Here is a 13,598-nt window from a genome sequence, read left to right as displayed (position 1 = left end):
GCTTTCCATCAGCCTTAGAAGACTTCTACACCTTTTCAAAGCAGCCAGCTGTCTCAGGCCATGCTTTGAAGACAAATCCTGCATTTCAAAACCAAAGATTTGATCTGTTATAAATAGAAGGCTAGAAGCTATCACCAGACAAAAAGCTACAATTTTTTAATAGGAGCTGGGAAACTGCACCAGGAAAGCCAGTGACTTGCAGTGATATAGACACGTGTTTTATGCAGCCTTTCTAATCTCAGAACTATTCAGATAAAAAAAGATAATATTAGTCCATCTTCACAATCACTGAAGTTGCAGAGAAGTGACGTAACCTACCCAGCCTCTTAGTCATGTGAATGGATTACTGGGAAAAGAGCCAAATTTCTCAGCCTCTACCCACAGAACTGTACCACCTTCTCATTTGTCTTGGCCCACTTTTGCCCTAGTAGTTCCTTGTTATTGCTGGAATGTGACTACCCAGAAGTAAAGACTCCTTTTTTAAGGTTTCCATAGCTGGACTCACATCTGCGGGAAAAAAATAAAGCCACTACTTTGTGCTGGCAGACTGCTTTAGTGCCTACAGGATTTCTGCTGCAGGGGCATGGGAGTCACCAAGGACACACAGTGACAGCCAGGTATATCTGTCTAGCTGGGGATAAGAAGGCAGACGTGGATCAGCTTCATATTTCAGGACTGAGTCCAGGAAAGAGTGATCCTGAATTAGGTCAACATATCTCAATATAGTCTGATCTGCCTGGTGTAACTAATATTCAAAGAAATAGGACTCGCAAAATTTAGGTAGTTGTGTGGGAGGTAAAATAAAGAAGGTACTAGAACCACTGTAACTCCTTTCCATCATGTGTCCTGGGTAATGCTGGCAGATTTCAGGCTTATGGATCTTGCTGCTAGTGAAGACTTTTAAGCCCAATTCCTAGTAAACAAAGAGAAAGAAGAACAAAAAATATGCAAACACACTTGAAAATAAACTATTTCTAGTATGTCAAATATGTTCCTAAGTCTGATATCAATCAGAATAACAAACACTTGTATATAAATGCCAGATAGACTAGTTCAACCCAGATGTTGAGGCTTTATCATGTTACATTCATCTAAAGGCTAAATCCTGGCATGATCAGATGGAAAGCTAAGGCCACGAGTCTACCCTGGGGGCCTCTGCCTGGGTGAAAATGATGTGTGAAAAGCACTGGATTGAGGGTACCTGAAAATTCTTGTACAGGACTCTTTAGATGGGTATAGATCAGTTTGTGGGTTATCAAAGTAGCTGGCAGTTTATTAAAGACCTATCTACACCAGATAGAGAATATGCATGACTGAGGAAGAGTTTCTAATATTATGGCACCAGATGTCACTTTCAGGACTGTTTCCTTACTCAGGTCTATTTGCAGGTGTCTCTAACAGCAATGAGGAGACCTTTCAAAGTTTTAATGGTTCAGAGAAGCCCTCAGGTACCAGCAGTGGGCTACATAGATGCAGGGCCTGGGACTGGTTGTTATCTTGCGTACAAAAGTTCACAAACTCACAACAAAGTTCATTAAAAAGCCTTTCAGGACAGGTGAGAAGAGGAGAGGGGACTGAATTCCAAAAAGGAGAACCAAAGAAAAATGAAAGGCTGGTGCTTACTTTGAGAATGTCATAGGCATCACCTTCACCGTCAGGAGAAATGGGTATGTAGACAAACCCGTTTAATAATATGTTGTCAAGTGACACGCAAGGGTTTATGTTGTCTTCTTCCAGGTAGTAGTCCTTGAAGCTATAACCGTGGATTTCTTTCACTGGGAGAAGATCATACACCTGGGAAATACAAGGAACCAGGGGAAAATGTTGCAGGTCAGAACTTAGAGGGACACAGGCACTACCTAACACTCCACTGATAAAAACCAGCTTCTAAAAAGAAGTGTAGTAAATGCAGCTATAAAAATACATGGCCCAATGTCTATAGTGGTGTCAATAGGTACTTGGTTGGTTCTCATACTTGATCATTACCAGAAATATGTAAGACTTACAGAGCTGGGAGAGAGCTCATACTCAGGCTTCACAAGGAGAACACTCTTGTCCACAGCACGGAGGGCACACAGGGACCTCGGTGAAGTACGGATTTGCAGGCGTGTGTTGGAGGCAGGAAGACCTTCCTTGGGTACAAAACTCAATCTGACCTGCAATTCCAAAAGGAAGTTAAAGCAAACACTTTTCCAGATGCCGTTACATGCTATTATACTGAAGCATCCAGCCTTGTGAACTGAGCTCTGCTAGCGCCTTGACATTCCAATATATATTCAGCTTTGACCAGTATAATTAATAATGGCCAGTGATTCTTTCTTATTCCGTCTTGCTCCACTTCTTATAGTTATGGCTTAGTAACTTATTCTGGAGCTTCTGTCCCTAACCCTCAGTCAAGATCCGGTTAAACCATTTCATGAACCCGCTGTGAATTCTTCCTCCATGGAACTCATAACTGAACTACTGGCCACAGGACAAACATGGGTTGCATAAACCCTGACTTATACTTACTTTATTGGGGAGGCAACTTTCAACCTGGAAATCTGCTGAACTGGCAATGACTTCCCCACTGGGTGAAGTGGTGTACACAAGCATCCGTGCCAGGGGAGCAATTGCTGCCTCAACAGGGAAGGTCAACTGAAATGTCCCATAAACTAACAAAGAGAAAAAAGGCTAAGAAACATACAAAAAGTTCCAGTATACACATTTGCCTTCCCCAGGTAAGTCAATTTCACTCATGCTGAACATTTTTAGATAGCAGGAGCAGGAATACTGACTGATATATGACTAAAGTCTATGGCTGTTGCTGAAGACACCTGCATTCAAACAGTGATTGTGTAATAGCCAAACAAGATGAATTTGGTGGGCCTCAACATGCCTTCTACATTCTCCCAAGTTAACATCTGACATAATTTCTTGATGTTCCCAACCCCTTTCTTTCTCTCAAACTCCAAGATCTTCTGCCATCTACAAAAAACATAGAAATAGGACTGCTTTAATGGGTGGCATCAGTCAAGGTTGCAAATGGCTAAAACTCTTTGAAGTTACTGCTAAGCAAGCACTTCGCTGGAACATCAAACTATCGCTTGAACCACAGTGGAAAATGCCCCTCTTCTAGCTTGGCCTCAGCGTCATGTCACAATCTAGACAAGGTAAGAGAACATCTCATGATACTAGCCAGGGTGTTAGTTTAGTCACTGTTACTAGTGAGGATGCAGAACTATCTATGAACATGCAGCACCCAAGATCTTTTACTTCCATATATTGTTTATACCTGCTGCAGTGTAACTCCTTCTCATAGACTTCCAAAACACCCACCAGCTCTCATTTGTCAAAAGACTTTCAAAGATGCATCATAGCCAGTCTCAGTTACTGAAATGTGTAACTCTTGGACATTTATTTGAATAAAACTAAATTTATTGGTTAGAATATAGGGATGTGTGTATTTGCATGCTTATAAGGGTGAAATAATACTGAAGAATAATACTGAAAAAAAAAGAAGGGATGAAGAGAAGGAAAAGGAGACATGCTTTTCTGCTCACTATACATGTGAGTTTCGCAACACTGGTAAGCATCCACAATCTGAATAGGGTGAAGTGGTCAGCAGAAAGTGTTGGTTTGAGGAAAAAATAACCAAAACATTATGCATATCTTTTGTTGAATTTTCTAAAATTTTCTTGTCAAAAAAAGATAGGACCTGACAGAACTCAGAGAAAAAAAATCTAACCCAAGACACTTAATTTAAAAAGATTTAGTTTTGAGAATGCATTTCAATTCAAACAGTAAATGTTTTTATACAACCCCCAAATTCTCATCAAAGATGCTAAAAATGCAAAGTTCTGCTCACCGTCTCCAGGATTCACAGTCAGATCATAGGTATCTGCTGATATAATGCCTCCCTTGGCCATCACCTGTGTGACAAAGAAGCCTTCCTGTAATTTTGCTACTGGTGTTGAAGGGAAGGAAGATGAACGTTCACTAGGTTAACTGTAGAGTGTGAATATGAATAGCACTACTAACAGTGAACAAACCCAAGAAAATACTAAGCAAGTGACAGACTGGAATTTACTGTGTCTTTGGAAGCAGAAATATTCACTCCTAGGAGGACCAGTGTTTCCCCATTGGTCAGACCTGGCTTTACAATTACTTTCCACATAGGATATCTATTCTATAGCACCTTATTTTAATTTCAAGGTGTGGGATCAACACCTATAAAAACGTAAGTTCCCTCACTGTTTTGTATCTGCTATATATATGTTTTCTTAAAACCAGCTTTCCAGGGCTATGGGAATAAACAGGAATCTTGTGCTTCAATTTGTTGCTAGCAGTCTTGAAAATAAGCACATGGACATCTCTAACATAGTATCTATTCTCTTTCTTTGTAAGGTCAGTTTAAGCACTGTCCCAAATTTTCTGTACTATCCATCAGAACAGGAGCATCTGTTCCACTGATTTCTTCTAGCTCTCCAAGGCTGCTCTCATCTCTTCTGCAAGAGCCATTAAATGGGATAACCATAAAAACAAATTTAGGAGGAAAGAAGTTCTATTTGAATATTCACCTGGTTCTTCCTGTTCTCCCAGGTGAACTGATAGATCATTGTTTGGTCACAGTTGAATTAGTGTCTCTTCTCTGCCTCCCAAAATGAACCAATTCACAGTTCTCAGTGACAGCATGTTATAGTCTGTTCCAATTACCGTGGCATTCCAAACTTTCCATTCTTGCCTGACACACAACCTATGCTCTAAGCTTACTGGGCTTTTCTATTACTGTAGTTAGAGGTGTTGCTTTAGTTTCAGTAGTCAGATAACTACCAAGGGGCAAAACTGAGTATAAGACAGCTTTCCTCCTCATCATTGCTCTTCTTTGTTGTAGCCTGCTGGTTTCTGGGCTGTGACCATATATGGGACAGAATTTGGAGCTGGGAAAACTGGAAACGAAGTATTATGAAATGGGCCTTGGATGGCTGCGCCCAGGACTGTGCTATCTCCACCAACATTATGTCTCTCTTCGTTCTTAATAAAACATGTACGCCCTAACCATGTCTGTACACTGAAGACAACATGAGAAACATTATGGAAATGCGTTTAAATCCCACTGCCACAGGTCACACTTTTTGTTTCAAACTCTCCTTATCATCACTGGCTAAGGACTGACCATATAGCAGTGCTGATAGCTATATGTGTCACTGTGCTCTCTAGCCATAGGTCAAAGTAAGCACAAATAATTCTTACCAAATAGTAAATGACAATTTTCTTCTGTTCTCCTATGGCCTCTGGTGTGAAGATGTAGTGCACCTGGATCTCTGTGGGGGAGCCACAACTTAATATCTCAGGCTTTGGCTCAATTTTGAGGAAACTCTTACTGGGGGAGTAAAACCGACTTATTCTACGCATGGCATGCTCATAGGAAGGTGTGATCCAGTCACTGTCATAACAGTTCAGTTCAGGTTTATGATCAGCCTGATAAAGAAGAATAAAAAGTTTATAGCTGATGAAAACCAGGTAACAAGTCACATGAAAGTACACAGGAAAACTCTGGGTATGTTCTATATTCCCATTCTGAGAAGAAGGTAGACAACATGCGCGGGAGACAGAAAGAAGAGAGGTGACATGCAAAGAAACTTGCTGTATTTTCCAATTGGCAGAAAGAGAGAAAACCCATGGATAGGTATTTCCCCAGCTGGTCAGAAAGGCATAGTCTTACCCCAGTCCCTCTGCCCTGTTTCTGCCACTCACTCGGATTTCCAGGGAGGCTTGTGTGAAGGTGGCAGTGTCTATGGAAAACCAGGATTGTCCCTGCTCATCTGTAGTGTAATTCCCTTTGTACCTGTCTCCATCCACAGAAATCGTGATGGTTTCATTGGCAATTGGAGCATCAGTGCCATCTACCAGCTTCACCTAACAGAGCAAAAACAAACTTCAGGTTTTAGACTAGAAACAGAAAACAATTCCCAAGTCCTAAAGCCTCTTCCCTCTTTTCTTCCTTGCCAGGTAGGATGTTTCTTTGCAGAGAAGAACAGAAGACATGAATGTGGAAATGTTTGAGGTGAGTACTGAGTTGTCTGAGGCAGCAACTGAGAAAATTCTCAGCAAAACAATGTTATTGGTCCAAGGAAATATGTGTCTGGTCCCTAAGTTCCTCAGTAGGTTTTAATTCCCCTGGCCAAACTCATTTGGGACCTCCACCACATATCATCTTCCTCTTGGTTAAGGAACTTTAAGTTCAGGCCTGTGTCTTGCCCCCGTCCTTCCCTAAAGCTACATTGGAGGTAGACCTACAGCCAGCTCTTTCTCCTGTTATTCCCATCTAGTCAACTGGACTTTCTTGGTTGAGCTCAGCCCTGACTCATCACCTCACATTGTCTGGTGGTCACTAGGCTGTTGGTGGAACCTGTCACTCACACCACCCCCACTCTGTTTAGTCTGCTTGGGAATTGTGGGACTGTGCCATTGTTGATGGGCCCACTACGTCCACCTGTGTTGTGGTCACCCTTTGCACCTGGATAACGTTCCCTTGTGGAACAGCCCATGTTTGCTCCTCCCTGATGTTATTCTCATGTGTCAGAACAATGTCCCTTCCAGTCTTTACTAGGCTGAATGCCAGGAAGCTCAATGCCATGTGTCTGTTAGAGTACCCCAATCATCAGTAATTCCTCTGCAAGGACCATGTCATCTGCACACACTGCTATTCCCTCTGATGGGATTGTGCATTTGTGAGTTTGCTCTGCCATTCATTGTCCAGTGGCATAATTTCCCTACCCTCCCAAAGATTGGGATCCCTGGTCTGTATTGAGAGTCCAGAAGGTCGAAGCTGATTTTGCTCATGATGGATGTGATTCCACAGGAGCCTGTTCCAGTCATCTCTATTCCTGAGATAGAGCACAGTAAAGAGGGATTATTACGAACAGCAGCATTGATTCACAGGTTACTCCACCTTCCTTATCTTTGCCAGGCCCTCCCCTCTTATGGTCTGCCATCACTTTGCCATCTCTACGCGGTACATACCTGTGCCATCTTCTATGATCTTGCCTTGTACCTCAATGCTCATCTCATATCCCCGGCGTTGCAGTTGAAATATTTTAGTTCTTACTACACCAGAAATACACCCATGAGCATCTGCCTAAACAGGGGATTGGAGAGAAAATTGGAATTCTGTGAACAAATTTGGTGCCTTGTGGGACACGAACAAATACTCCAAACCTAACATGTTTAACTTCTGTTCAGGAAATCCCAGCCTTATGTTCTAGGGTTGTCTCCAAAATCAGAACTTGTTTACAGCCTGTTTCCTAGTGTTTCACCCACACATTTTCTGTATCCTCTGAGGTACTTGACACTCAGTTCTACAAGGCATGCACTGGTCTCCTTGTTAACCCCCTCCTACCTTAGTTCTGTTTTTCTTTGTGTTTCTCCTTTCTCCTGTATTTGACCCATATACAATACCACCTTCTTGTTTTCTCCTCATCCTCTTTGCTCCTGCTCCCTGCCAGTCCCTCCCACAGATGCAAAATTCTCTCACAGATTGTCTTTTCAGCTGGGGATCCATAGCAGGGACCTCACAGGTGCTAACTGGAGATTTGTCACTAGCTTCAATGGGGTTAGGATTTCAGCTGTGGGGGTCTTCTTCATCAGTTCTGTTTCCAGTTTAATGACTCACCTCTTCAGAATCCCTTCCTCTGAGAACATCTACTTTTCCCCAGATAGAGTACTACCTCCGATGTCCTACTGTCTCCCAACAGTTACAGATTTGGCCTCCTTTAGATAGTACTGACCATTACCCATAAGCAAGACCCCCACATTTTAATATTGGGACTCACCTGTCTAGTGAATTCTTCACACACAGCTTCTGCTTCTTTTCCGTAACAATCTGAAGCAGAACGGGAAAATTTCCGGCACACTTGGACATTGACCAAGCCAGGAACAGGTTTCCCATAGGTGTACCTATAACGACAAAGTGTTAATCAGTCAGAATCACACTCAGGCACATTTCCTGAAAGACCTCTGTGGATGACTTCCTAGTATTTCTTCTTAAAGGCTGACTAATCTGATATTTTAATGATTCTAGTGACTACATTTGCATCATTTCCATGTTGAGATTCTTCCACTATATATTAGAATCTGTTCTAAGTAGGAGCTCTCTGCAGCAGTGCAGAAAAACATTGTCTGTAGAAAATTATTTCAGCCAGGAGCATCCTTGTATCACAAACTGCTGAGGGTTCAGTGAAGAAGTAGAGAGGCAACCAGGGCCTTGGGAGGAACTATTTATGAGTTAAAAATGAGAACATTGATTTTGTACCACCTGTTTAAATGATGTCTGATCTGACAACTCTGAGTATTTGAGGGTTCAGGATTGGCAGAGACTCTCTAACTGAAGAAATGTAAAGACAGAAAAAGAAAATGTACAGTAAACTGAGATGAGAGAGCTGCAGGTTGGTTTGGCACCATCTTTTAAGGAACCCAGAGAAGACCTTTATTTTTCAGGCCAAGCAGCAGGCTCAGGATTAATATGGTGAAACAAACATGCATGGGATGTCTGGGAAAAGTATGAAAACCCTTCCCCAGCTCTTGTTTCAGACCGCAGCAGAAAGGAGGAGTGAAAGATAAGCAACAGAGATTTACTCTTTTGCGACTCACAGACCACAGACGGATACTGGAAGCTCTTTGTCCTTAAGAGTGATCATCTTGGGCAGCTTCACCAGGACTTCGTACTTGGGCAGCACTAGGTGGGATAAAGTCTGCTATGAGAAGAGTGAAGGAAAGCTGTGTGCCACACAGCAACCCAAACACAGAGCCAGGATCATCTTAATATGAACCATCACCTCTCTGTGGTTTTCAGCACAGCCCTGCTACTGCTTCACTAGGTTTTCTCAGCCTTCATCACTGTTTGGGTTTAAAGAGAATTAAGGAGGGCTGTAGTCCTTACCTTCTCTCATTTGCAGCACATGCTCATGTGATCTCAGACAGCTGTGTAGGTCCCTTACGTATGCCCATTCAGAACACACTGGTCCTGTGTATTGTACTCCATAATTTGCAGCACATTCACCACCTTTGTAATTTACCACATCGAAACAGCTTGAATCCTCGTTACTCTTGGTTGGTTGTTACTGTTCTGGAGATCCCAACAGATTGTTACTGTTAGGCTCAGTAATGCATAGCATGTGAAACTGTCCTCCATGTCCAGACAGTTCTAATGAATCTAGACAGAGACTCTCAGGTCTTTATTTTCAAATGGTTAAGGCAGAAATAAAACCTAATATAAAGAGTGGCAAGCAAAAGACATATTTTGCTCCTGAGTATTAAATTACATTTCTTTTCCTAGATTGCATCCTGCAAATCTAATCCCCCAACTATTCAAGTGCAGGACTGGACTGAAGCATTTAATGGCCTGCCTCCAGGTGGGGAACCTGATAGTTTCTTTCACAGTGCAAAGAAATAAGAGCAGGGAGGGTACACAACCAGGTCCAGGAACCGGAAAGCAACCCTGGGTTATACAGTTTAGGCATAAATTTGCCTCTAGGATGGGAGGCAAAGCTCCATGTTTCAACCCCAGGGCACATTTCCTCAGAAGGCTGTAAGAGAGCTAGCAACAGGGGAGATTCATGGGAATGAGACTGAAGAACAAATAAAAGAAAAATTAGTCTAGTCTTCTTTCACTAAGAAAGTGACATACATCTTTGGTTTTGGTGGATGTTAGAATGATCTTTGTGGGAGGAGGGACAGCCCATCTGTCAGCATGGCAGGCTGAAGCCTATAACCAAGTTTGTGTTCAAATTATTCACCATGTTCATACTAGCCCCCAAGGCTGATGTAAAGCCAAACAAGCCAGTTCCCATGGACTTCAGTGACAATATTCTTTGGGTTGCACCCTGAAAATATTGCTCAGAAACAGAAGGTTCTGAGCAATGTGCTGTGTCATTAGGGCTCCATGTACAGCTGGGGGGAGCCTGGGAGTGCAGGTCACAGGCCAAGCAGTCTCCTCAAACACAGAGCCTAGCCTGAGTACACTTCTACAAATACCTGAGAAGCTTTACTACAGAACTTGGGGTTAGAATGCTCCCAGGGCAGCACATTTCTCCTTACTCAGCCTCTACTACCAGTCTGTTTGCATCCGCTTGTAACGTTTGTGGAGTGTTCTTCTTCAAACCGAAGTTTTCTACCAAACATGTTTTCCAAGCTTTTGCAGAAGCACAGAAGAAGAGGAAAAAGAGAGGACTACAAGTAAAGAAACAGAACTGACGTAGATGATGAGAGGGGCAAAACAAGGTCACCAAAATAATGTAATCTCTTACTCTGTATCTAGTGCTGCTGCAACAAGCTGCTGGACGGAAAAATTACTAAAACAGAGTCAACTGAAATGGTGGTATGAGCCCTGAACAGGAATCCCGTTAGACCCTGTACTCCCAAAAGCGCTATGAGCAAATACAACCTCAGGCAGGTTGCAGAGATGCCATAAAGAGAGCGACCACCTCTGGTACTCAGGGCCTTCAGGGTCAGCCCCTCTGAACCCCATTGCCCATGTATTTAATCCCTCCCTTCTCCATGCCATTCCCAGGAAATCCCAAATTGAGGGGTTACAATAAAAGGTATTGCTGTCAGCCCCACTTGCAGCCCGTATCTCCTCTCCTTACCATATTCCTCTACTCTGAAAGAGTGCTCCACATGGGATGAGAAGCTCTTCTGCACTACTATTTTGTAGGAGCCTTGGATGGGGTCCGAGGTGAGGGGGAAGGAGAGCTGTGTAAGGCCGGTCTCTAGTTCCACCCCTTGCCACTGGTATACACGGTTCCTCTGGGCATCCTGCAGGTTAGGATAACTCAAGGTCACAAGACAGTACAGGAGGCTCCCAGGGACAGAGCAGTGGAATGCCCAGTATACGTGCATCCTGGCTGGGAAATGCCTAGCTGTAATTATTCCGTAAACTGTGAAGATCTGAGAGCGCTTACCTGTCAGTTCTGCATAACTAGCATGAAAGAAAGCTTTTTAACCCTGGGTTGTCTCCCCCTCAGGCATACCTGCATGCTTATGAAGGATGAAGCCAGGAAGCTGGGAAAGGCAGGCTAGCAAGGTAAAAAGATGAAGAGATGTATAGCAGGAGTAAATGGAGCATAGGGAGAAAAGAGGGAAGTTTCAGTCTCCCTCACATGCTATACAGACTGCTCATTTTTTTTCTGTGCCTGGAACTGAGACCGTCTGAGAACCAGTGCACGATCTGCTGAATGAGACACCTGATCTATTTATGGGACTGAGAAATATTCAAGAGTCCAAAGCTTGGGATGGGGTGGGGGAGTGGGAAACAGAGGAACAGTATATCCCATATACGTGCATTACCTTCTTGTTTCCTCCTGCTTCTAATGCTGGAGCTGAAGTCTTATCACTACTGCAGCTGAATATTGCTCATCATGAACCATCAGTAGGCTATGCTCCAAATTCATCATCTCAGCTCCAAACTTCTTGGAGAAGTCACTGAACCAGCATAGTGGTGCTGCATAGTTTGATATACATTTTCCTGGCTCCTTAGCAGGACGGTTAATGTTTACAGTCTTTCATTCTCTCCCTGCTCTTTGCATTGTATCTTGGCTGCCACCAAAATTCTATTTACCCTAGATAGGTTTGTGACTCAAGGTATGTGACTGTGTGCATTTACTGCACTGAGATTTTATCTCGGGTCTTAGAGGAAACAGGATGTGAATGACATCCCCTCATTGAAGGTCCCTGGTGAGGGGGCAGAAGAGGCAGCCTTCTTCCTAAGAAGCACCCCAGCAGGTGCACAGTCAGTAAAATGCACCCCACAGCTCTGACAAAATCTTCTTCATCGTCACATTTCAACCCTGCTGAAAAGCTCAACACTTACTGTAAGAGACAACACTGGGCTTCCTTGGAAGAGGAATTCAAGAAAATATTTACAGCTGGGCTTGTGAACTTGTAGCCCTTTCTGTGATGCATTTATAGGGAAGGCCTGAAAGTTTGTTTGGTTTTCCTCAGAAAGGTTTGTGTTGAGTTTTTTTTAAATGACAGAAGCAACGGGTCAGGATAATAGTTCAGAAATAATAGGCTCACACTAACTTCTACCTTTGTGGCTGACTACAGTCGATTAGAGACATTAAGGGTATGGACTGGTGAACATTTCTTTCCTTAGCACTGCTTGCTTTAAGCTGTTGCCTGTCTTCACTTCTGCCATGCTTTCCTTTGGGCCGGTCCAAATTTCATGCAAGAATGTGGTAAACTGCACTGGTAGATCTGATCTGGCTGGAAAAAAATACCCTAGATAAAAATGATGCATTGACTGCCAGATGAGTTTGCCACTCTACAAGACTGCCTTGCAGACATCTGTGAAAGCCAAAGGGCAGTGCTGGACTGAGAAGGAGCACTTAGGAAGGGAGAGGTGATGGTGAGGACGGAGGAAAAGCCCTACATGAACCAGCTTAAGCAGTGCGGACAAACACCATGACACAGGCTGGAGCCGAAAACACAGGATGGCCTTCCTAGTGATTTAAAATTGAAGCCTTTCATGGTACTGAGACAAAAAAGGGATTATGAAAGTATTCAGCTTGTTAGGTAAAGGCATGTGGGATTTCTGGAGGGAGTGAATAGGATTTATTTCTTCTTGCTCCTTTCATAAAATTCCTGTACTCAGCCAAGTATCACCTCATTGAAAGGGAAAGGACCTGTCTGACAACCCCATGGGAGAGCCTCAGCAGAAGGTAGTTCTGAGATGCTCTCCTCCATCTTGTATCCCACACCACATCGCTCTCTTACTCTTCTTTCTCAAAATAGTCACAGACCACCAGTGGCCCACCAGATCTGCAGCTCTGTTCTAGAAGTGTGCTGAGGGGAAGAGTGGCAGCACTCTGACAGGAAGGTAGAAAAGAGGAGCATAGCCTGTGTGTGGCCCAGAGAAACATCCTCCCTACTAACTTTTGTCTGTTACTGAAGTTCAACATTTACAAAAACCCAAACAAACCAGACAAAAAGGTGATGCCTGGGGAGATAGGGGACTCCACTTACAGAATTTTGTTTCTTTAGTTTTGCTCGTTCAACACAGTTCTGTGTTAAACAGCCACACTTGGCAGACACAAGGTCTTAGTTCTGTTTGGGAAGAGGAGTAAGACATTGTGGTATGACCTGTAGGCAGATGTAATTCTGTTCACAGTATGGCTTGCACTGATTAACTATTTTGTTCCTACAGCATATTCCCCAGTCAAAGAACCATTGCTGGAACTTACTTTGATATCCAACTACTCAGCTTCCCTTCACACAACAGAAAAGGGTAATGTGCCCATGTCTTTTGCCTTGCACCTCAGCCTGAAAATGCTGCTGCTGGAGACTACTACCTGTGTGCCTGCATGTTCTGCTGGAATAATAGACATGTAGTTATCCACTCACCTGAACATAGACGCATGGAAACTGTGGGGAAAAAACAAAATAAAATCAGTGTTAGAAACATTAGTCATAGATGGATGGAAATAATTTCCAGATTTGGATCTAGGGGCAGAAGAACAACCTTTCAACATGCCCTTTTTGTTCTTCCTGTTCTGTATTTGCTCAATTTCCTTAGTTCTTGATGGTTAAGGGAATTTCTTCTATAATATTTTAGAGCCCCA

The 13,598-nt window shown here is 43.1% G+C and overlaps 1 protein-coding gene across 4 annotated transcripts in view; it reads right to left on the bottom strand.

The window, feature by feature from the left end:
* The window catches only part of LOC115605812 (alpha-2-macroglobulin-like), a 40,684-nt gene that overhangs the window by 18,605 nt on the left and 8,481 nt on the right, over positions 1 to 13,598 (bottom strand). The window contains exons 5-17 of one of the 4 annotated variants that reach the window (XM_030480827.1): positions 13,381 to 13,401; positions 10,626 to 10,794; positions 8,632 to 8,716; positions 7,815 to 7,938; positions 7,006 to 7,120; positions 6,760 to 6,869; positions 5,737 to 5,898; positions 5,233 to 5,460; positions 3,848 to 3,911; positions 2,512 to 2,654; positions 2,007 to 2,156; positions 1,624 to 1,794; positions 820 to 913 (exon numbers count right to left, since the gene is read on the bottom strand). In XM_030480827.1, the coding sequence (XP_030336687.1) occupies positions 820 to 913; positions 1,624 to 1,794; positions 2,007 to 2,156; positions 2,512 to 2,654; positions 3,848 to 3,911; positions 5,233 to 5,460; positions 5,737 to 5,898; positions 6,760 to 6,869; positions 7,006 to 7,120; positions 7,815 to 7,938; positions 8,632 to 8,716; positions 10,626 to 10,794; positions 13,381 to 13,401 (1,636 nt within the window). Of the gene's footprint in view, positions 1 to 813; positions 914 to 1,623; positions 1,795 to 2,006; positions 2,157 to 2,511; positions 2,655 to 3,847; positions 3,912 to 5,232; positions 5,461 to 5,736; positions 5,899 to 6,759; positions 6,870 to 7,005; positions 7,121 to 7,814; positions 7,939 to 8,631; positions 8,717 to 10,625; positions 10,795 to 13,380; positions 13,402 to 13,598 lie in introns of all 4 variants that reach the window. The other 3 variants (XM_030480828.1, XM_030480829.1, XM_030480830.1) reach the window with 3 other exon arrangements.

This window comes from Strigops habroptila, chromosome 3 (genome assembly GCF_004027225.2).
Source record: "Strigops habroptila isolate Jane chromosome 3, bStrHab1.2.pri, whole genome shotgun sequence".
NCBI classification, from domain to species: domain Eukaryota; kingdom Metazoa; phylum Chordata; class Aves; order Psittaciformes; family Psittacidae; genus Strigops; species Strigops habroptila.
The sequence above is the reverse complement of the archived record's forward strand: the minus strand, read 5'-3'. Positions and strand labels throughout refer to the sequence as shown.